This window comes from Zonotrichia albicollis, chromosome 23, assembly GCF_047830755.1.
Source record: "Zonotrichia albicollis isolate bZonAlb1 chromosome 23, bZonAlb1.hap1, whole genome shotgun sequence".
Classification (NCBI taxonomy): domain Eukaryota; kingdom Metazoa; phylum Chordata; class Aves; order Passeriformes; family Passerellidae; genus Zonotrichia; species Zonotrichia albicollis.
This window is the reverse complement of record NC_133841.1, coordinates 1,935,008-1,958,141: the sequence shown is the minus strand read 5'-3', so window position 1 is coordinate 1,958,141 and position 23,134 is coordinate 1,935,008. Positions and strand designations below refer to the sequence as shown.

General features: G+C 55.9%; 1 protein-coding gene across 1 annotated transcript in view; it reads right to left on the bottom strand.

Moving 5' to 3' along the window:
• Positions 1–6,715: 6,715 nt before the first annotated feature.
• The window catches only part of LASP1 (LIM and SH3 protein 1), a 32,087-nt gene continuing 15,668 nt past the window's right edge, over positions 6,716–23,134 (bottom strand). Inside the window, exons 3-7 of the mRNA XM_074557394.1 lie at positions 20,993–21,077; positions 14,620–14,727; positions 10,219–10,363; positions 8,797–8,897; positions 6,716–8,145 (exon numbers count right to left, since the gene is read on the bottom strand). Coding sequence (XP_074413495.1) covers positions 7,972–8,145; positions 8,797–8,897; positions 10,219–10,363; positions 14,620–14,727; positions 20,993–21,077 — 613 coding nt within the window. The 3' untranslated portion in view covers positions 6,716–7,971. The remainder of the gene's footprint in view (positions 8,146–8,796; positions 8,898–10,218; positions 10,364–14,619; positions 14,728–20,992; positions 21,078–23,134) is intronic.

Here is a 23,134-nt window from a genome sequence, read left to right as displayed (position 1 = left end):
TATATTTGGTGCTGGAGAGAGCAGCGAGCGGCGTTTCCTCACCTCGGGGGCTCCAGGAACGCCCCGGGGTGAAATCCCCAGCCTGGAGTTTCTCTGGGGAGTTTTACTGGCAGGAAATTGCGGTGTGGAGCGTTCAGCTGGCAGCACTGAGCACATCCAGCATTCCCAGGCTCTCAAATCGCTTTTTTTTTTTCCCTCTCCTGAAAGTCACAGCTGCCCATTCCAGCATTTCCAGGCCCCCTGCTCTCCCTGGATCCTGCTCTCTCACACGCTTTGTGTGGTGCTGCCAGGCACAGCTGAAGGGGCACAAAGTTTTCCCCATTATGGATATTTCAGGTGTTTATTGCTTTAAAAAAAAAAATAAAACTCTGTGAGACACCAGGAATGTGAAAATTTTGCTCTCTAGGAGGGTGAAACTTTCAGTCATTGCCCATGAGTGACAGTGGGAGGGCAGGGATGGATGCAGGGCTTAAAAAAAAAAAACAGGAAAAATCCTCCTGATGCCCCAGACATCTCCAAGCGGAGGAAAAACGAAGCTCTGAAATGTTCTTTCCATCCCACAGAAATTTCCATTGCGCTGAAATCTTTCCTTTTCCCATCCAAGGCCTCCTGGAGCTTCCCCAACCACCGGCGAGGGCCCCGAGGGAGGGCTGGGGACCCTCGGGGAGGGGACAGCGTGGTGGGGACCCCTCCCCAGGGCTGGGGACCCTCGGGGCGGGGACAGCGTGGTGGGGACCCCTCCCCAGGGCTGGGGACCCTCGGGGCGGGGACAGCGTGGTGGGGACCCCTCCCCAGGGACGGGGACACTCGGGGAGGGGACAGCGTGGTGGGGACCCCTCCCCAGGGACGGGGACCCTCGGGGAGGGGACAGCGTGGTGGGGACCCCTCCCCAGGGACGGGGACACTCGGGGAGGGGACAGCGTGGTGGGGACCCCTCCCCAGGGACGGGGACCCTCGGGGAGGGGACAGCGTGGTGGGGACCCCTCCCCAGGGACAGCCCCCGTGCTGGGGACACGGAGGCGCCTCGGGCTGCGTTTCCCATCTGTGGCATTGCCGGGATGTGTCCCCCACCCCGTCCCTGCAGCGACACCAGAGCCATCTCCCCTCTCCTCCCGTGTCATTCCTCTTTATTCCGCTCCCCGAACATCGCTCATCGAAAACAGAAACCGCTGCCTAAAACTGAGCCCGGACGAGCGGCCTCGGACCGAGGGGACGGGACACAAGGGGGGGACAGGACCCTTCCCATCCCCTTGGGGACACCGCGGGCGTCACCGGGAGCATCCCAGGTCCCGGAGCGGGGGGGACACGGGTCCTGGCAGGGTGAAGGATTCAGGTCCTGACAGGGAAGGATTCAGGTCCTGACAGGGTGGAGGACTCGGGTCCTGACAGGGTGAAGGACTCGGGTCCTGACAGGGTGAAGAATTCAGGTCCTGACAGGGGGATTAGCCGGGTCCTGACAGGGTGAAGGACACAGGTCCTGACAGGGTGAAGGATTCAGGTTCTGACAGGGTGGAGGATTCAGGTCCTGACAGGGTGAAGGATTCAGGTCCTGACAGCGGGATTAGCCGGGTCCTGACAGGGTGAAGGACTCGGGTCCTGACAGGGTGAAGGATTCAGGTCCTGACAGGGGAATTAGCCGGGTCCTGGCAGGGTGAAGGATTCAGGTCCTGACAGGGTGAAGGATTCAGGTCCTGACAGCGGGATTAGCCGGGTCCCGGCAGCGGGACATCCCCTCGGAGCCCCCTTCCGCATCCCCCCATTGCCGTTCCCGGCTCCGTGACCGCTCCGTGCTCCGAGCCGGGCTCGCAGAGGTTAAGGCTGTTCCAGAAGGCTCCGAGGGACGCGCACCGGGCGGAGGCTGCGGGAGAGAAGGAGAAAGGAGAGGCCGGTGTGAGAGAGCCGGGCCTGGAGCTGCGGAGAACGGGGGATGGAGCAGCTCCGGAGAACAGGGGATGGATGGAGCAGCTCCGGGGATGGATGGAGCAGCTCCGTGCGGGAGAACAGGGGATGGATGGAGCAGCTCCGGAGAACAGGGGATGGATGGAGCAGCTCCGGAGAACAGGGGATGGATGGAGCAGCTCCGTGTGAGAGAACACGGGATGGATGGAGCAGCTCCGGAGAGCAGGGGATGGATGGAGCAGCTCCGAGCGGGAGAACAGGGGATGGATGGAGCAGCTCCGGGGATGGATGGAGCAGCTCCGAGCGGGAGCAGCCGCCCCCGGCCCCGGGAGGCTCCTGAGGATGACGCAGCCGGGATCCCGCCCGGTTTCTCCCGGTTTCTCCATTTCTCCCAGCTCGGGAACAAAAAGCCACCGGGCCGTGCTGCAGGAGCGGCTTTTCCAATAAACCCGGCAGCAGCTGCGCAGCGCCCGGGGCTGAGCGGCCTGGATTGGAAAATCACCCCCAAACCCAACAGAAACCCCCAAACTGCCCCCAGTCCCCCTCCCGGCACAATCCTCCCCCTCAACTCGCACCTGGAGGGGCTCGGAGCTCACCTGGCCGCCGCTCGGGGGGCGAGGCCGCTGCTGAGCCGCATCCTGGGCGGCGGCGGCTCCTTAGAGCATGTAAATGATGTAGGACAGGACCACCAGGCCGATGATGGCGAAAAACATCAGGATGAAAATGTCCAGCATGGCGAGGGAGGGAGGAGGAGGAGGCGGCGGGGGCTGCGGGCAGCGCTGCTGGGCAGAGCCGCCCCCGGCCCTCCCCTCCCCGCTCCGCTCAGGATGCACAGACGATGCCGGAGCTGATGGAGCCGCTTTTCCTGCGGGACATCACGGAATAAACCCCGGCGGGCAGCCGGGATCGGCCCAGCCCTGGCGCCCGGGGCCGTCTGTCCCCGCCGGGGGTTGTTCTGTCCCTTCGGGGTTGTTCTGTTCCCTCGGGGGCTGTTCTGTCCCCTCGGAGTTGTTCTGTCCCCGCTGGGTTGTTCTGTCCCCTCGGAGTTGTTCTGTCCCTTCAGGAGTTGTTCTGTCCCCACGGGCGTTGTTCTGTCCCCGCCGGGGGTTGTTCTGTCCCTTCGGGGATTGTTCTGTCCCCATGGGAGTTGTTCTGCTCCCTCACAGGGGTTGTTCTGTCCCTGCTGGGGTTGTTCTGTTCCCTCGGGGGTTGTTCTGTCCCCGCTGGGTTGTTCTGTCCCCTCAGGAGTTGTTCTGTCCCTGCTGGGGTTGTTCTGTCCCTTCGGGAGTTGTTCTGTCCCCATGGGAGTTGTTCTGTCCCCATGGGGGTTGTTCTGTCCCCTCACGGGGGTTGTTCTGTCCCTTCGGGGGTTGTTCTGTCCCTGCTGAGGTTGTTCTGTCCCATCGGGGGTTATTCTGTCCCCGCCGGGGGTTGTTCTGTCCCTTCGGGGTTGTTCTGTCCCCGCTGGGTTGTTCTGTCCCCATGGGAGTTGTTCTGTCCCCTCTCGGGGGTTGTTCTGTCCCCGCTGGGTTGTTCTGTCCCCTCAGGAGTTGTTCTGTCCCCATGGGAGTTGTTCTGTCCCCATGGGAGTTGTTCTGTCCCCATGGGGGTTGTTCTGTCCCTGCTGAGGTTGTTCTGTCCCATCGGGGGTTATTCTGTCCCCGCCGGGGGTTGTTCTGTCCCTTCGGGGTTGTTCTGTCCCCGCTGGGTTGTTCTGTCCCTTCGGGGATTGTTCTGTCCCCTCACGGGAGTTGTTCTGTCCCCATGGGAGTTGTTCCGTCCCCTCAGGAGTTGTTCTGTCCCCGCTGGGTTGTTCTGTCCCCTCAGGAGTTGTTCTGTCCCTTTGGGGTTGTTCTGTTCCCTCACGGGGGTTGTTCCGTCCCCGCTGGGTTGTTCTGTCCCCTCGGGGGTTGTTCTGTCCCTGCTGGGTTGTTCTGTCCCCTCGGGGGTTGTTCTGTCCCTGCTGGGTTGTTCTGTCCCCTCAGGAGTTGTTCTGTCCCCGCTGGGGTTGTTCCGTCCCCGCTGGGTTGTTCTGTCCCCTCACGGGGGTTGTTCTGTCCCCTCGGGGGTTGTTCTGTCCCTTCGGGGCCGTCTGTCCCCTCGAGGGTTGTTCTGTCCCCACTGGGGTTGTTCTGTCCCCTCAGGAGTTGTTCTGTCCCCTCGGGAGTTGTTCTGTCCCCATGGGAGTTGTTCTGTCCCTGCTGGGGTTGTTCTGTCCCTTTGGGGTTGTTCTGTCCCCTCACGGGAGTTGTTCTGTCCCTTTGGGGTTGTTCTGTCCCCTCAGGAGTTGTTCTGTCCCTTTGGGGTTGTTCTGTCCCCTCGGAAGTTGTTCTGTCCCCTCAGGAATTGTTCTGTCCCTGCTGAGGTTGTTCTGTCCCTTCGGGGATTGTTCTGTCCCCTCAGGAGTTGTTCTGTCCCCGCTGAGTTGTTCTTCCCATCGGGGTTGTTCTGTCCCTTCGGGGGTTGTTCTGTCCCCATGGGAGTTGTTCTGTCCCTTCGGTGATTGTTCTGTCCCCTCACGGGGGTTGTTCTGTCCCTTCGGGGTTATTCTGTCCCCACGGGAATTGTTCTGTCCCTGCTGGGTTGTTCTGTCCCTTCGGGAGTTGTTCTGTCCCCTCACGGGGGTTGTTCTTCCCATCGGGGGTTGTTCTTCCCATCGGGGGTTGTTCTGTCCCTGCTGGGTTGTTCTGTCCCTGCTGGGTTGTTCTGTCCCCTCAGGAGTTGTTCTGTCCCTGCTGGGGTTGTTCTGTCCCTTCAGGGGCTGTTCTGCCCCCTCGGGGGTTGTTCTGTCCCTTTGGGGTTGTTCTGTCCCCTCAGTTGTTCTGTCCCCGCTCCTTCCTTCCCAAATCGCTTCACAGGGGGTGCCCACGGGGATGTGCCCCCCACCCCATCCTTTGGAGAAAAAAGGGAAAAATGAGAAAATGAGCGCGGCCCCCACCCCGAAATCACCCTGGCTGTGCTGCGGGGGTGCCCCAGCACCGCCCTTTGCCTTCCCTTTGTTTTCCTCTCTCTTTGAGCTGCTGATAAACAACACCCGAACCCAGACAGCGGCCAGGTGTTGGTTAAACCCCGCTGGAAATCCCAGCTGTGCTCCCAGGGCTCCAAAACACCCAAACCCAGGGGATGAGCCCAAGGAGCTGCAGCCCAGGAGGGTCCCCAGGAGGGTCCCCAACCCCAGCTCTGGAAGCCTCCCCTTGTCCCAACCAAGCCAGAAAAGCGGCCACAATCAAAGCCAGCACAATCAGCAGGTAAAAATTAAACTTTTATTTTCAATCCGAGTAAACCAGCAAGAGAATCGATGGTCGGGTTGTTCCATTCCGTGGGTTTTCTTTTTTTTATTTTGGATAAAAAGGCCAAGTAATTTTGTAAAATTTTCGTTTTTACTGGTGGGTGCTCAACCCAGGAAGGAGGACACAAGGACAAAACCCCAATTAAGCGACGGATCCCGAGGAAAACACGTTCTAAGCTCAGCACTGAGACACAACCAGGGAAGCTGGGATGGATGAAATCTATTTTACACGTGATGAGAAGCAATTATTCAGCTTTTTAATTGTTCTTCTTCTTTGTGATTTTTTTTTTAACTCATTTATTTATTTACTTATTTTTAAATACAGGTTTAGGTGCTTTTCAGCTATGAAAAAAAAAGGCAAAAAAGTGCATAAAGTTGAGAGAAAAGGCAGAAATCAAGCAATAAGAGGTTTGTTTCCCATGGCGGGGGTGAAAGGAGCATGGGAGGGGAGAATTTAGGGACAGCGGTTTTGAGGGAGGATTAAAAAAAGATCTGTATCCCAAAAGGGAATTTCCTGTGTTATTTGGTCCATTAAAAAAGGGTTTATTCACATTGAGGCTCCCTCCCCATTCCCAGACAAGAACGTGATTACGAAGAGGATTCAGCAGGGAGAGGAGGAGGCTCCCCCTGCCCTTGTGCTCCCTGTTTTAGCACCAGCTGGGATTCCCACCCTGCCCTGCTGCCACCCCAAATCCCTGTCCCCAACCCCACCGCAGCCACAATTCCCTGTCCCCAATGTGACTCTGCCCCCAGTGAAGGGAGGTGTCCCCAGGAATGTCTCACTCTGCTTTGGTCCCTAATTCCTGATTTTCCAGTGGGAATAACAAAGGTGGAGCTGCTTCCTGGCCCCACAGTGCTCCTGGCATGGGGACACCCCCATTGTCCCCAAGCCCTGGCATGGGGACACCCCCATTGTCCCCAAGCCCTGGCATGGGGACACTCCCAATGTCCCCAAGCCCTGGCATGGGGACACCCCATTGTCCCCAGGTCCTGGCATGGGGACACCCCCATTGTCCCCAAGCCCTGGCATGGGGACACCCCCACTGTCGCCAAGCCCTGGCATGGGGACACCCCATTGTCCCAGGTCCTGGCATGGGGACACCCCCACTGTCCCAGGTCCTGGCATGGGGACACCCCCACTGTCCCAGGTCCTGGCATGGGGACACCCCCACTGTCCCAGGTCCTGGCATGGGGACACCCCATTGTCCCCAAGCCCTGGCATGGGGACACCCCCATTGTCCCCAGGTCCTGGCATGGGGACACCCCATTGTCCCCAAGCCCTGGCATGGGGACACCTCCACTGTCCCAGGTCCTGGCATGGGGACACCCCATTGTCCCCAAGCCCTGGCATGGGGACACCCCCACTGTCCCCAAGCCCTGGCATGGGGACACCCCCACTGTCCCAGGACCCTCTGGAGGTCCCTGCTCCTCCCCCCCTGCCCAGTTCCAGTTTAACCCGACCCCGATCCCCCCCAGGAGCCCAGAGGAGAAGGGGACAGGGACGTGCTTTGATGTTTTGGTCTGTGACACCATCCCAAAGTGGTCCCTAAAAGCTGCCACCAGCGCTGGCAATGAGAGGTGTGGGCAGGCTGGGGGTGTCACAGCACCCAGGGGACAGTGACAGGGGTGGTGGCAGCACTCAGCAGCAGCAGGAGGAGAAAAGCAGGAAAATTCTGGGTGGGGGGAAAGGCTCAACCCCAGGGGACCCCCAGAGTGAGCTGGAGCTCTGGGGAAGCTGATCCCAGTTTGGGGGGACTCATCCCAGTCTGGGGGGCTGATCCCAGTCCAGGGGGGCTCATCCCAGTCTGGGGGGCTGATCCCAGTCTGGGGGGACTCATCCCAGTCTGGGGGGCTGATCCCAGTTTGGGGGGCTGATCACAGTTCAGTGGGGTTGATCCCAGCCTGGGGGGCTCATCCCAGTTCAGGGTGGCTGATCCCAGTTTGGAGAGCTCATCCCAGTCTGGGAGGGCTGATCCCAGTTTGGGGGGACTCATCCCAGTCTGGGGGGCTGATCACAGTTCAGTGGGGTTGATCCCAGTCTGGGGGGCTCAGCCCAGCTTGGGGGGGCTCATCCCAGTCCAGAGAACTCATCCCAGCCTGGGGGGCTCATCCCAGTTCAGGGTGGCTGATCCCAGTTTGGAGACCTCATCCCAGTCTGGGGGGCTCATCCCAGCTTGGGGGGGCTGATCCCAGTTTGGAGAGCTCATCCCAGTCCAGGGAACTCATCCCAGTTCAGGGCGGCTGATCCCAGTTTGGAGAGCTCATCCCAGTCTGGGGGGCTCATCCCAGTTCAGGGGGGCTGATCCCAGTTTGGAGAGCTCATCCCAGTCTGGGGAGGGGTTCATCCCAATCCAGAGGGCCTGATCCCAGCCTGGAGAGCTCATCCCAGCCCAGCCCGAGGCAGGAGCAGCCAGAGCAGAGAGGTTTTGTGGAGATTTGAGCTCAAAACTTTCCTGCTCTGGGCACTGAAGGACTGAGGGCAGTCAGGAGCAGGATGAGCAGGGGGAGCTTGGGGTGAGCCCCCCTTTGCTTCCCCCACCCCACAGCGGGAATTTGGTCCTGAAATTGGCCTCTCCCTCCCTTTCCTGGCATCCCGGTGGCTCCCGGGAGGGCAGGACAGGAGGGACAGGAGGGACAGAGGGGACAGGAGGAGAAACGCCCTGGAGCTTTGATCCCCACCCCGCACAGCCCCGAAACCGGGCCCGGAGGGGACACGGGGACACGGCTGGGAGGGCGGGGAGGGGACAGGAGCCGCGCCCACGGGGAGGGGACACGGGCAGGGCTCAGATGGCCTCCACGTAGTTGGCCGGGAGCATGCCCGTGTCCCCCGTGCGCTCCACCGTGCCGTACATCCAGCCGTCATCGATCTGCTGCACGTTGATGATGGTGTCCCCGTCCTGGAAGGACACCTCGTCCTCGTCCGCCGCGTTGTAGTCATAGACGGCACGGAAACGCTTCTGTGGGGACACCACGGGGACATTGTCACAGCCCCGGGGGGCACAGGGACATTGTCACAGCCCCAGGGGACACGCAACAGCCCCAGGGGACACGGAATTGCTCCAGAGAACATGGAAAAGCCCCAGGGGACTCGAGGACATTGTCACAGCCCCAGGGGTCACTGTCACAGCCCCATGGGGCACGGAACAGCCCCAGGGGACACAAGGACATTGTTACAGGCCCAGGGGACACAGGGACATGGTCACTGCGCCAGGGGACATTGTCACATCCCCAGGGGACATGCAACAGCCCCAGGGGACATGGAAAAGCCCCAGGGGACACAGGAACACTGTCACAGCCCCAGGGGACATTGTCACATCCCCAGGGGACACGGAACAGCCCCAGGGGACATGGGGGTCACTGGCACAGCCCATTCCTAGGGACAGGCTGGGAGCTGGATCCGGGTGGGTCTCAGTGCCCAAACTGAGCATCCAAACCCCCCAAAATTGAGCATCCAAACCCCCCAAAACGCCTTCTCCTGGGGCTGAGGGAGCACAGGGATCCCCAGGGTGGGAACTGGGGGGCTGAGGGAGCCCTGGGGTGGGGAATTGGGGGGCTAAAGGAGCACAGGGATTCCCAGGGTGGGGATCTGGGGGTCTGGCAGAACTCACCCCCCCTCCGGCCGGGGCGTTGCGCTGTGAGCAGGCCGCAGTTGGCTCCTTGTAGCCGTAGGACTGGGACGGAGGCGGCTGCTGCTGCTGCTGCTGGTAAACTGGGGAGGGACAGGGGCGTGAACTGGGGTGGGAGGGACAAGAGATGGGAACTGGGATGGGGAGGGAATGGGGATCCTGCACGGGGAGTTGGGTGAATCCATGGACTGGGATTTGGACGGATCCTGCACTAGGATGTGGAGGGAAGGATGGATCCTGCACTGGAATTTGGGTGGATACTGCCCTGGGATGTGAGTGGATCCATGCACTGGGATTTAGGCGGTGGGATTTAAATGGATCCATGAACTGGGATTTGGATGGATCCTGCACTAGGACTTGGGTAGATCCATGAACTGGGATTTGAGTGGATCCTGCACTGGGACTTGGGCAGATCCATGAACTGGGATTTGGCTGGATCCTGCACTGTGTGGAGGGAAGGTTGGATCTTGCACTGGGATTTGAGTGGATCCACAAACTGGGATGTGAATGGATCCATGCACTGGCATTTGGGCAGATCCTGCACTGGGATTTGAAGGGAAGGATGGATCCTGCCCTAGGATGCGAGTGGTTCCATGAAGTGGGATTTGGGTGGATCCATGAACTGGGATTTGGGTCGATCCTGCCCTGGGATGTGGAGGGAAGGATGGATCCTGCACTGGGATTTGGGCAGATCCATGAACAGGGATTTGAGTGGATCCTGCACTGGGATTTGGAGAGAAATATGGATCCTTCACTGGGATTTGGGTGAATCCATGAACTGGGACTTGGCTGGATCCTACACTGGGATTTGGGCAGATCCATGAACTGGGATTTAAGTGGATCCTGCACTGGGATTTGGGCGGATCCATGAACTGGGATGTGGAGAGAAGGATGGATCATGCAGTGGGATTTGGCTGGATCCATACACTGGGATTTGGGCAGATCCATGAACTGGGATTTGGGTGGATCCTGCACTGGGATTTGAGTGGATCCATGAACTGGGATTTGGCTGGATCCATACACTGGGATTTGGGCAGATCCATGAACTGGGATTTGGGTGGATCCTGCACTGGGATGTGGAGGGGAAGTTGGATCCTTCACTGGGATGTGAATGGATCCATGCACTGGGATTTGGGTGGATCCTGCACTGGGATGTGAAGGGAAGGATGGATCCTGCACTGGGATTTGGGTGGATCCATGAAGTGGGATTTGAGTGGATCCTGCACTGGGATTTGGGTCGATCCTACACTGGGGTATGGGTGGATCCATGCACTGGGATGTGGAGGGAAGGATGGATCCTGCACTGGGATTTGAGTAGATCCACGCACTGGGATGTGAGCGGATCCCACAGCGTGATTTGGGCCGCGGGGGCTGCAGAGGAGCCCCAGGCTGTCCCCACCCCACCTGTGGCCGCGGGCTGGCCGTGGAGCTGCGGCTGCTCCGCCCTCCGGTAGGCGCCGCTCTCGGGGGAGCTCCGGCGCTCCGGCTCCGAGCCCTCGCTGGGGCTGGGCCCCATCCGGCTGCGCTCGAACTCCTCGTGGTACTTGATCTGCAGGGAGGGGACACAGCTCAGGCACGTGTAAAACCTGGGGGGCGATGAGCTGAAATTTATCACCATGGTTTGTATTTTCGTTTGGTTTTTGGAGGGGGGGCAGCTCTATGTTCGTTTGGGGATGGTTGTGTAGGAATGATGACGGTTGAGCGTTTTTTTTGACAGCAGGAGATGTAGAGGAAGATTAATTGAAAGTGCATTGATGATGGTTGATTATTATTTTTGATAGTAGGAAATATAGAGGAAGGTTCACTGAAACTGTATTGATGATGGTTGATCATTATTTTTGATAGTAGGAGATATAGAGGAAGGTTAATTGAAAGTGTATTGATGATGGTTGATCATTAGTTTTGATAGTAGGAGATATAGAGGAAGATTAATTGAAAGTGTATTGATGATGGCTGATCATTATTTTTGATAGCAGGAGATATAGAGGAAGATTAATTGAAAGTGTATTGATGATGGTTGATCATTGTTTTTGATAGCAGGAGATATAGAGGAAGATTAATTGAAAGTGTATTGATGATGGTTGATCATTATTTTTGATAGCAGGAGATATAGAGGAAGATTAATTGAAAGTGTATTGATGATGGTTGATCATTATTTTTGATAGCAGGAGATATAGAGGAAGATTAATTGAAAGTGTATTGATGATGGTTGATCATTGTTTTTGATAGCAGGAGATATAGAGGAAGGTTCACTGAAAGTGTATTGATGATGGTTGATCGTTATTTTTAAGTGTATTGATGATGGTTGAGTGTTATTTTTGATACTAGGAAATACAGAGGAAGGTTAATTGAAAGTGTATTGATGACAAGTGATTTGGATAATGTATGGATATACATTAATTATTTGACAAAAAAAAAAGAAAAATGTCAAGATAAAAAAAATAAATATGTAAAATGGAATTTAAATTATAAAATAATTAATATGGCCCTGCTGCAGCAGCTCCTCCCAGGGAAGAAGGGCTGAGACAAGGTAACAGCCTTGGGGCAGGTTTGGATTGGAAATTGGGAAGAATTCCTTCAAAAAAGGGAGGCACCATCCCTGGAAGGGTTAAAAGCCCATGGGCTGCTGGTGAGGCCATGCTGGGTTAATGCTGGACTCGATGCTTTTCCAGCCTGAAGGGTTCTGGATCCTTCCCCTCATCCCAGCTCAGCTCTTTTTGCCACCCCAGCAAATCCCAGGGGCTCCTTCCCCACTCCCCCTCTGCTCAGAGCATCCCAGGCACACACAGGACAGGACAGGAGGAGCTTTCTGTGCCCTGTGGGTGAGGTGAGGAATTGTTAGGAATTGTTTCAGGATGAGATTGAGCCCCACATGCACCTCCCAAACCAGGGGAACACAGAGCAAAACCCCCTTTAGGAATCCTGGTGTGCACCCCCCAATGCCAGGGGGGCACAGGAGGGAAGGGTTAACCCAACCACGGGGCTGTGAGGGTAAAAATTACCAATTAACTGCTTGCTGTTAATGAGTGCATTCCCACCGGGAAGGCAGCTGGAGCCTGGGGATGTGCCCTGGTTAAACAGTGATGGCCTGGAGGGCACTGGGAGCTGGGCATGGGCAGGGCTGGGGCACAGAGAGCCCGGGGGCAGCACCTGGGAGGCTGGGACAGGGACAGGAAAGGGACAAAGGACAGCACCAGGAAGGGCCTTGGGGACAATCAGGATCAGCCCCAGGAGCAGGGACAGCCCGAGGACTGTTCCCTGGATTTGGGAACAGGGACAACCCCAAAACAGCCCCAGGACAAGTTCAGGATCAGGAACAGCCTCAGGAAGAGCCCCAGGACAGGTTCAGAATCGGGGACAGCCCCAGGAGCAGGAACAGCCCCAAGAAGAGCCCAGGACAGATCTGGGAACAGGGACAACCTCAGGAACAAAAAGAGGAGCAGAAGCACTCCCCAGGATGGGCTCAGGATCAGAAACAGCCCCAGGAGCAGAACAGGAGCAGCCCCAGGATGGGCTCAGGAGCAGAAACAACCTCAGGTGCAGCCCCAGAGCAGCCCCAGGAGCACGAACAGCCCCAGGATGGGCTCAGGATCAGAAACAGCCCCAGGAACAGAACAGGAGCAGAAACAGCCCCAGGATGGGCTCAGGAGCAGAAACAGCCTCAGGAACAGTCCCAGAAGCAGAAACAGCCCCAGGAACAGAACAGGAGCAGCTCCAGGATGGGTTCAGGAGCAGAAACAACCTCAGGAGCAGCCCCAGAACAGCCCCAGGATGGGCTCAGGAACAGCCCCAGGAGCAGAAACAACCTCAGGAACAGCCCCAGGATGGGCTCAGGAGCAGAAACAGCCCCAGGAGCAGAAACAGCCTCAGGAACAGCCCCAGGATGGGCTCAGGAGCAGAAACAGCCCCAGGAGCAGGGACAGCCCCCAGGAAGGGTTCAGGAGCAGAAACAGCCTCAAGAACAGCCCCAGGGTGGGCTCAGGCCGTGCCCAGCCCCATTCCCAGGGGGGCCCAGCCCCATTCCCGAGGGTCCCCAGCCCCATTCCCGGGCTGTCCCCACCTGTCCCCACCCCGAGGCCGCTCTGGGGCAGGGCTGGGCCGGCCCCACCTCCCCGGCCCTGGGGACAGCGCTGTGCCTGCGGCTCCCTAAGTGGGTCAGGGCCACCCGGGCTGGCAGCCAGGCTCGGGAGCTGCTGCAAACGCTGCCAGAGGGTGAGGGGCAGGGCAGGGCTACCAGGGCCGGGCTCAGGGCAGCTCTGTGCTGCCATTCCATGGCCCCAAACCCCCCTGGATCAGCCCCAAAGCCAGCCCACAGTGAAGCTGCCAGCTCAGAGCTGCCCCAGGGAAAATCTCCCAGCCTGGATCCCATTCCCTGCCTGGGGTGTGGTGAATCCATCGCAATGGGAGCGGAAAAAGAGGGAATAAAAATCCCACTGGGTTTTTTTGTGGGAGCTCCTGCTGTGGCACCATCTCCCTGGATTCCAAATTCCACCCCTTCTGTTCCCCTGGCACCATCTCCCTGAGCATCCCTATCAGAGATTTGATAAAGAAATTTGATCATTTTGATACCCTTGGCAAAAGCAAACGAAACTTTGCAAATTAAACCCAGATTGCAAGAAGATTAAATCAGACAGGTTTACCAGGAAAGCTCATTAAACTCTGCAAGCAGATGTTGTGATATGCATCAGTTTGTGTGATTTTAACCTGATCACTGTGGTAAACATTACTAGTCTCCCTAAAATTACAATTAAGTAATGAATAATCTCTCTAAAAATGAATATCAAGGAATTGATAGTCTCCCTAAAATAACTATTAAGAAATTAGTAGTGTCCCTAAAATTACTATTCAGAAATGAATAGTCTCCCTAAAATTGCTATTAAATAATTAAGTCTCCCTAAAACTACTATTAATTTTCCCTAAAATTACTACAAAATCTCCCCAAAATTACTACTAAGTCTCCCCAAAATTACTACTAAGTCTCCCCAAAATTACTACTAAGTCTCCCCAAAATTACTACTAAGTCTCCCCAAAATTACTACTAAGTCTCCCCAAAATTACTACTAAGTCTCCCCAAAATTACTACTAAGTCTCCCCAAAATTACTACTAAGTCTCCCCAAAATTACTACTAAGTCTCCCCAAAATCGCGGCGAAATCCCCCCAGAATCCCGATGAAATCTCCCCAAAATCCCGGCGAGATCTCCCCAAAATCCCAACGAAATCTCCCCAAAATCCCGGCGAAATCTCCCCAAAATCCCGGCGAAATCTCCCCAAAATCGCGGCGAAATCTCCCCAAAATCCCGGCGAAATCTCCCCAAAATCCCGGCGAAATCTCCCCAAAATCCCGGCGAAATCTCCCCAAAATCCCGGCGAAATCTCCCCAAAATCCCGGCGAAATCTCCCCAAAATCCCGACAAAATCTCCCCAAAATCCCGACAAAATCTTCCTAAAACTACTACGAAATCTCCCCAAAATTACTACGAAATCTTCCTAAAACTACTACGAAATCTCCCTAAAACTACTATGAAATCTCCCTAAAATCGCGGCGAAATCTCCCCAAAATCACCACGAAATCTCCCCAAAATCCCTATTAATGCCTGATTACTATAACCACTTGTATCCCACATTAAAATCAGATTCTGATCACTGACTCAGCCTCCCCTCTGCTCCTCACAGAGGCTGCTCTGTGCCAGGGCTGCAGGACCCTGTGCCCTCGGGGCTGTTTGTCCCAGCTGTCCCCTCCCCGCTCCCCCTGGAGGTCACGGCGGTGTCCCAGCGGTGTCACAGCAGGGACAGGAGCCACTCACGTTGCTGATCTGATCCTGAGTCTTCTTGATCCTCTGCAGCTCGGGGGTGTCGGCCACCACGCTGAATCCCTTCCCTTTGTTCTTCTCGAACTCCTCCTTGTAGCGGATCTGGGGGCGGCAGAAAACGGCTTGGAGATGGGGACAGAGGAGGGGACAGGGCACAGCTGGGCCTGCCCAGCCCCTGGCTGGGATCCTGGGCTGAGATCCAGGGGAGCAGCTCCTGCCCAGCCCAGGGGCACCCCCTGAGCATCCCTGAACATCCCTGAGCCTCCCAATGCATCCCTGAGCATCCCTGAATATTCCTGAGCATCTCTCAACATTCCTGAGCATCCCTGAACATCCCAGTGAATTCCTGAGCATCCCTGTCCATCCCTGAGCATCTCAGTGCATCCCAGAGCATCCCAATGCATTCCTCAACATCCCTGAGTCTCTCTGAACATCCCCAGTGAATTCCTGAGAATCCCTGTCCGTCCCAGTGCATCCCAGTGCATCCCAATGCATTCCTCAACATCCCCGAGTCTCTCTGAACATCCCCATGCATCCCTGAGCATCCCAGTGCATCCCTGAGCATCCCAATTCGTCCCTGCAGGTCCCAGTGCATCCCAGTGCCTCCCTGAGCCTCTCTGAACGTTCCCAGTGAATTCCTGAGCATCCCTGTCCATCCCTGAGCATCTCAGTGCATCCTTGAGCATCCCAGTGCATCCCTGAGCATCCCCAGTGAATTCCTGAGCATCCCTGTCCATCCCTGAGCATCTCAGTGCATCCTTGAGCATCCCAATGCATTCCTCAACATCCCTGAGCCTCCCTGAACATCCCCATGCATCCCTGAGCATCCCAGTGCATCCCTGAGCCTCTCTGAACATTCCCAGTGAATTCCTGAGCGTCTCAGTGCATTACTGGGCATCCCTGAGCATTCTAGTACATCTCTGCACATTCCCATGCATCCCTGCATGTCCCTGAGCATTCCTGAACGTGCCCAGTGAATTCCTGAGCATTCCTGGACATCCCTGAGCATCCCAGTGCACCCCTGAACATTCCTGAGCATCCCCAGTGAATCTCTGCACATCCCTGAGCATTCCTGTGCATTCCTGAACATCCCTGCACATCCCTAAACATCCCTTAGAATTCCCTGAGGCAGGAAAAACAAGGAATCACTGAGCTCTTGCCAATCCCAAGGGAGGGCAGATCCCCTGATAAATCCCCTGGTTTTACCCTCCTAAATCCCACCCTGCTCCATCTCCTTTGGTTTTTCACCCTGCTGTTGTTCAGGACACAGGAATTCAGCCCTAAAAAACCACCTGGCAGCACCCCCATGATGATGACGATGAGAATAATTTAACAAATTAATTAACCCCACAATTAATTTTCCTCGGGGGGAGCTGCTCCCTCCATGCCGTGACTCCGAGTGCATCCATTGGTTACCAAAGGGAGCCAGAAAAAAAAAACCTTCAGAAAACCCTTCACACATCAAACCCTAAAACCCCTTCACACATCAAACCCCAAAACCCCTTCACACATCCAAGCCTCCCATTTCTGTCACCAGCACTGAGGTGACACTGGGTCAGGACAGGAGTGGCACTGCCACCCCCACACGGGACCCTCGGGCAGGAAGGGCTGTGCCCAAATTCCCCGCAGGAAAAGCTCAGAAAAGGAGCCCCAGGATGGGAACCTGCAATTTCCCCGCCACACGTGGGCTGGGAGAAGCAGCCTGTGGGCACCAGGGTGGCACTTTGGGGACACTTTTGGCCTGCCAGGACATCATTATGCTGCAGCTTCCCGTGAGCGGAACGGGAGGCGCCTCCTCGGGGACACAAATAGAGGGGACAGAGGAGTGACATGAAATCACTGTGGCCTGGCCCTGCCACCCACCCTGTCCCTGCAGGTGCCCAGTGTCCATCCCTGTCACCCATCCCTGTCCCTGGCACCCATCCTTGCAGCTCATTGTCCTTGTCACCCCATCCCTGCCACCCCATCCCTGCAGGTGCCCAGCACATTGTCCCATTATTGTCATCCCATCCCTGTCCCTGTTACCCCCACCCAACTCATCTTTGTCACCCTACCCCATAACCCCTGATATCTCACCTGTCCTGGATCCCAAATCTCTGATATCCCCCCATTTGTTATCCCAAACCTCCTGCATCCCAAACTCCTGTATCTCCTCCCTCCTGAATCCTAAATCTCTGACATCCCCCCCATTCATTATCCCAAACCTCCTGCATCCCAACATCCTGTATCCCTTCTCTCCTGGATCCCAAATCTCTGATATCTCCCCATTCATTATCCCAAACCTCCTGTATCCCACCTGTTCTGGATCCCAAACCTCTGATACCCCCCCCATTTGTTATTCCAAACCTCCCACATTTCAACCTCCTGTATCTCCTCTCTCCTGGATCCCAAATCTCTGATATCCCACCTGTTCTGGATCCCAAACCTCTGATATCCCCCCATTCATTATCCCAAACCTCCTGTATCCCTCCCTTTCTGTATCCCACCCCTCCCAGCCCCTCTGCAGGGTCTTTCCCACCCCTCAGAGCTTCCTCCTGCCCAGCACCCACAGAAATCCCCTCTGCAGCTCATCCTGCTGGGAATGGGGCCCTGAGGAGCCCCTGGGCTGCCCTGCAGGAGGCTCTTCCACCCCTGAGGCACCCCAGCTCCATCCCTGTACCCCATATTCCTGTCACCTCATCACTGTCACCCCATCCCAGCTCCACCCCTGTCATCCATTCCTGTGGGTGTCCAGAACCCTGTCCCTGTCACCCCACTCCTGTGGGTGCCCAGTGTCCCACCCCTGTCACCCATTCCTGTGGGTGCCCAGTGTCCCATCCCTGTCACCCCATCCCTGTCACCCCATCCCTGTGGGTGCCCAGTGTCCCATCCCTGTCACCCCATCCCATTTCCATCCCTGTCACCCACTCCTGTGGGTGCCCAGTGTCCCATCCCTGTCACCCCATCCCTGTTCCATCCCTGTCAGTGCCCAGTGTCCCATCCCTGTCACCCCATCCCTGTCACCCCATCCCTGTGGGTGCCCAGTGTCCCATCCCTGTCACCCCATCCCAGCTCCATCCTTGTCACCCCATCCCTGTCACCCCATCCCTGTGGGTGCCCAGTGTCCCTGTCCCTGTCACCCCACCCCTGTGGGTGCCCAGTGTCCTATCCCTGTCACCCCATCCCTGTCACCCCATCCCAGCTCCATCCCTGTCATCCATTCCTGTGGGTGTCCAGTGTCCCATCCCTGTCACCCCATCCCAGTTCCATCCCTGTCACCCCATCCCTGTCACCCCATCCCTGTCACCCCATCCCATTTCCATCCCTGTGGGTGCCCAGTGTCCCATTCCTGTCACCCATCCTTGTCACCCCATCCCAGCTCCATCCCTGTCACCCCATCCCTGTGGGTGCCCAGTGTCCCATCCCTGTAACCCCATCCCTGTCACCCCATCCCAGTTCCATCCCTGTCACCCCACCCCTGTGGGTGCCCAGTGTCCCATCCCTGTCACCCCACCCCTGTGGGTGCCCAGTGTCCCATCCCTGTCACCCCATCCCTGTGGGTGCCCAGTGTCCCATCCCTGTCACCCATTCCTGTGGGTGCCCAGTGTCCCATCCCTGTCACCCCAGTGTCCCAGAGCCTGGCAGGCCCCAGGAGCTGGGCACACCTGGCACAGGGCACATGGTGACAGGGGCTGAGCTGTGGTGCCCAGCCCATGGAACAAGAGCCCCCCTCCCTCCATTCAGGGCTGTGAGTCCCCCCCAGGCAGAGCTCAACCCCCTCCCCTGGCTCTGCTTCCATCAACAACAGCCCAGGGACAGCCTGGAGCCTCCAGAGCAGCAGCAGCAGCTCCGTGGTTGCCATGGAAAAGCCACGGTGTCCCCTTGTCCCTGTCACCCCCCTGTCCCTGTCATCGCTGCGTGGACACAAATCCAGCCCCAGGCAGGGCTCAGCTCGGAGCCTGAGCCAGGGCTGGGGGAAAAGCTGAGCTTTGGGGACAAAAGCTGAGCTTTGGGGACCCCATTTTGGGGTCCTGGTGCTGCAGGTGAGGCTCCCCCTCCTCCTGATCCAAGGATTCAGCTCCTGGCACTCTCAGGCTGATGGGAGGAGAAGGAAGAAGGTCACAGCATCCTTCAGAGCACAGCAGGCAGGGATCTGATCCCAATCCCAAAAAAACGACTGGAAACAGCAGGGAAAAATTCCAGGAAACAGCAGGGAAATAATCCCAGAAAATAGCAGGGAAAAAATCCCAAAAAAACAGCAGGGAAATATCCTAGAAAATAGCAGGGAAAAATTCCAGGAAACAGCAAGGAGAGAAATCCCAGAAAACAACAGGGAAAAAAAATCAGAGAAAACAGCAGGGAAATCCCAAAAACCAGCAGGGAGAATCTCAGAAAACAACAGGGAAAAAAATCCAGAAAACAGCAGCAGGGAGAAAAAAATCCCAGGAAACAGCAGGGAAAAAAAAATCCCAGAAAACAGCAGGGAAATCCCAAAAACCAGCAGGGAGATTCTCAGAAAACAACAGGGAAAAAATTCCAGAAAACAGCAGCAGGGAGAAAAAAATCCCAGGAAACAGCAGGGAAAAATTCCAGAAAATAGCAGGGAAAAAAATCCCAGAAAACCAGCAGGGAAATCCCAAAAACCAGCAGGGAGATTCTCAGAAAACAACAAGGAAAAAAATCCAGAAAACAGCAGGGAAAAATCCCAAAAACTCCATCAGGGAAAATCCCTGCCCAGGAGAGGCAGCAGGCTTTGCTGCCAGCACCCTGGGCTGTCCCAGTGCTCCTTTTCCAAGGAAAAAAGGGAATTGGGAGCAGGAATCCCAGGGAGCTGCCCCACGAGCTCTGCTGGCAGACAGGATTGCCTCTGGATGGGATTGTTTCCAGCACAGTGAGCAGGGCTGACATCAAAGCTCTCAGCACAGCCAGAGCCCAGGAAAACCTGGAATTGTCACAGCTGGAAAAGCTCTGTGGGCTCAGAGCCCAAGCATGGCCCAGTTCACCATTAACCCACAAACCCAAGCTGGGTTTGGGACATTTCCAGGGGTGGTGACCCCAGCACTGCCTCACAACCCTTCCAGGGAATGGGTTTTTCCATGATTTCCACCCTAAACCTTCCCTGGAACAACATGAGGCTGTTTGCTCTCATCCTGACAATTTAGGGAACAGCCTGAATCCCACCTGGCTCCTTCCAGGGATTTTAGGGATTGGGAAGGACCCCCCTGATCCTCCTTTTCCAGAGGCTCAGCCCCTTCCCCATCTCCCTCAGCCTCTCCTGGTGCTGCAGCCCCTTCCCCAGGCAGCCTCACATCCCCCAATTCCAGCAGTTTTCCTACAAAACTGAAGCTCCCATCCCTTTTCCCAGAGTTCTGCCCTTCCCAGAAAAATCAGGAATTCTCCTCCAGCCCAGCTCTGCTCCCTCCCAGGGGTTTGTGTCTCCCAAGCCCTGAGAGGTTCAGGTTTACAGGAAACATTTGGAATGGGTTTGGGAATGGATTTGTAGGAAATTTTTAAAGTTTGACAGGTTTATAAAGTTTGTACCTGTATGTAAATGCTCTTATTTGAGATAAGAAATGTTGACTTGGGAATAGGATGGATATTGTTGAGAGAGAAATGAAATTAGAAGTAAGTTTTAAAGGAGAGTGTTGTAAATGAGGCTATAGATACTTTGGAGAAGTAGAATTATGAAAGATGTAGTAGGAGTTAGGAGGGAGGGGTTTGGGAAGCAGCCAGAGAATCATGGAATTGTCAGTCATGGAATTCCAATGGACTTGGAAGTGTCAATTCCAAGGCTGGAAGAGAGAAATCCCAAAACCATGGAACACTCAGAGACAGAAATGGGAAAGGTCAGGATGGGTTTTTTCCAAGGGAATTTGGGAATCACACAGAAAATCCTGGAATTTTCAGGGCTGGAAGGGTTCCTCTGGAGAGGGAACACAGAGAAATCCCAAAACACAGAATCCTCAGAGACAGAAATGCAATGGAAAAGGTCATTGTGGGTTTTTCTCCAAGGGAATTTGGGAATCACACAGAAAATCCTGGAATTCTCAGGGCTGGAAGGGCCCCTCTGGAGAGGGAAAATGGAGAAATCCCAAAACACAGAACCCTCAGAGACAGAAATGGGAAAGGTCAGGATGGGTTTTTTCCAAGGGAATTTGGGAATCACATAGAAAATCCTGGAATTCTCAGGGCTGGAAGGGCCCCTCTGGAGAGGGAACACAGAGAAATCCCAAAACACAGAAACGCAATGGGGAAGGTCAAGGTGGGTTCTTCCCATGGGAATTTGAGGGGCACGCAGAAAAATCCCAGAACGCAGGAACAAAAACACAACAGGGAAAGGTCAGGGTGGGTTTTCCCCACGGGAATTTTGGGAATTTGAGGGGCTCACCTGGCTCTGGAGCTCACTCTGCTGCTTTAGGCGCAGGTTCTCGGGCGTGTCTGCCACCATGGTGAAGGATTGCTTGGGGTAGTGTCTGCAGAGGGAAGCAAGGGGTTAATGCCACTGTCCCCTCCTGCCCAGGTGCTCAGGCACAGCACAGCAATTCCCACCACGGAATTCATGGAATTGTGGAGTCATTCAGGCTGGAAAAGCCCTCCAGGATCATCGAGCCAAACCGTGTCCTCCCAAACCTGCGTCCCCAAGGGCCACGCTCAAGGGCTCAGAACATTCCAGGGGTTTTGTCCCATTCCTGAGGAGCCAGAGCTGGTCCCACAAGAGGAGGAGCAAGAGGAGCATTCCCAGCCTGGCAGGGCCTTCCATGCCCCAGAATTCCCAGGAAATGCCCTGGGAGGAAACCTGACCTGGAGCAGATCTGAGTTCCCAGATCACAAATTCCCCCAGGGAATCCCAGAGAATCCCCAGCCCTGTGAGGAGAGCCAGCCCAAACCATTCCTGGGATTCTGGGAGACTCCAAATCAAAAATTCCCCCAGGGAATCCCAGAGCATTCCCAGCACTGAAGGAGAGCCAGCTCAAACCATTCCCGGGATTCTGGGAGACTCCAAATCAAAAATTCCCCCTGGGAATCCATCCCAGAGCATTCCCAGCCCTGTGAGGAGAGCCAGCCCAAGCCATTCCTGGGATTCTGGGAGACTCCAAATCAAAAATTCCCCCTGGGAATCCCAGAGCATTCCCAGCCCTGTGAGGAGACCCAGCTCAAACCATTCCTGGGATTCTGGAAGATCACAGATCATTAATTCCCTCTGGGAATCCCAGAGCATTCCCAGCCCTGTGAGGAGAGCCAGCCCAAACCATTCCTGGGATTCTGGGAGATCCCAGATCACAAATTCCCCCTGGGAATCCATCCCAGAGCATCCCCAGCCCTGTGAGGAGAGCCAGCCCAAACCATTCCTGGGATTCTGGGAGACTCCAAATCACAAATTCCCCCTGGGAATCCATCCCAGAGCATTCCCAGCCCTGGGAGGAGACCCAGCTCAAACCATTCCTGGGATTCTGGGAGACTCCAAATCAAAAATTCCCCCTGGGAATCCATCCCAGAGCATTCCCAGCCCTGTGAGGAGAGCCAGCCCAAGCCATTCCTGGGATTCTGGAAGATCCCAGATCATTAATTCCCTCTGGGAACCCCAGAGCATTCCCAGCCCTGTGAGGAGAGCCAGCTCAAGCCATTCCTGGGATTCTGGGAGACTCCAAATCACAAATTCCCCTGGGAATCCATCCCAGAGCATTCCCAGCCCTCTGAGGTGATTCCCAGCACCTCTGCCCAAGGTTTTTGCAAACCCTGAGGGTTCTCCCTGTGGCTCAGCAGTGCTTTTATCCAACATTCCCAATGTGAACAAAGGCATGGAGAGGGACACGGCCCAGCCAAGGGCAGAGGCTCCTCTGGAACCAGAGCAGCTCTGCCAGAGCCCGGAGCATTGACAGAACTCACAGAAAAACAAAATTACAGGGTTGGAAAAGACCTTCGAGATCATTGAATCCACCCCAGCTCCAACACCTCAACTCAACCCTGGCACCCAGAGCCACATCCAGGCTTTGTTAAACACCCCTAGGGATGGTTACTTCAGTCTCAAAATTCACAGAATGACCAGGTTGGAAAAGACCTTCGAGATCATTGAGTCCAACCCAGCTCCAAGACCTCACCCAAACCCTGGCACCCAGTGCCAATCCAGCCTTGTTTAAACACACCCAGGGATGGCGACTTCACCACCTCCCCAGTCCCTGGTCCCCAAATTCCCAGAATTCAGAGTTACAGGGTTGGAAAAGACCCTCAAGATCAAGTCCAACCCAGGCCCAACCCCTCAACTCAGCCCTGGCACCCAGTGCCAATCCAGCCTTGTTTAAACACATCTAGGGATGGTTACCCAGTCCCAAAATTCCCAGAATTCACAGAATGACCAGGTTGGAAGAGACCTCCAAGATCATCGAGTCCACCCCAGCTCCAACACTTCACCCCAACCCTGGCCCACAGAGCCACATCCAGGCTCTGTTAAACACCCCCAGGGATGGTGACTCCACCACCTCCATTCCAGAACTTTATCACTTTCTGTAAATCACTTTTTCCTGCTATCCAA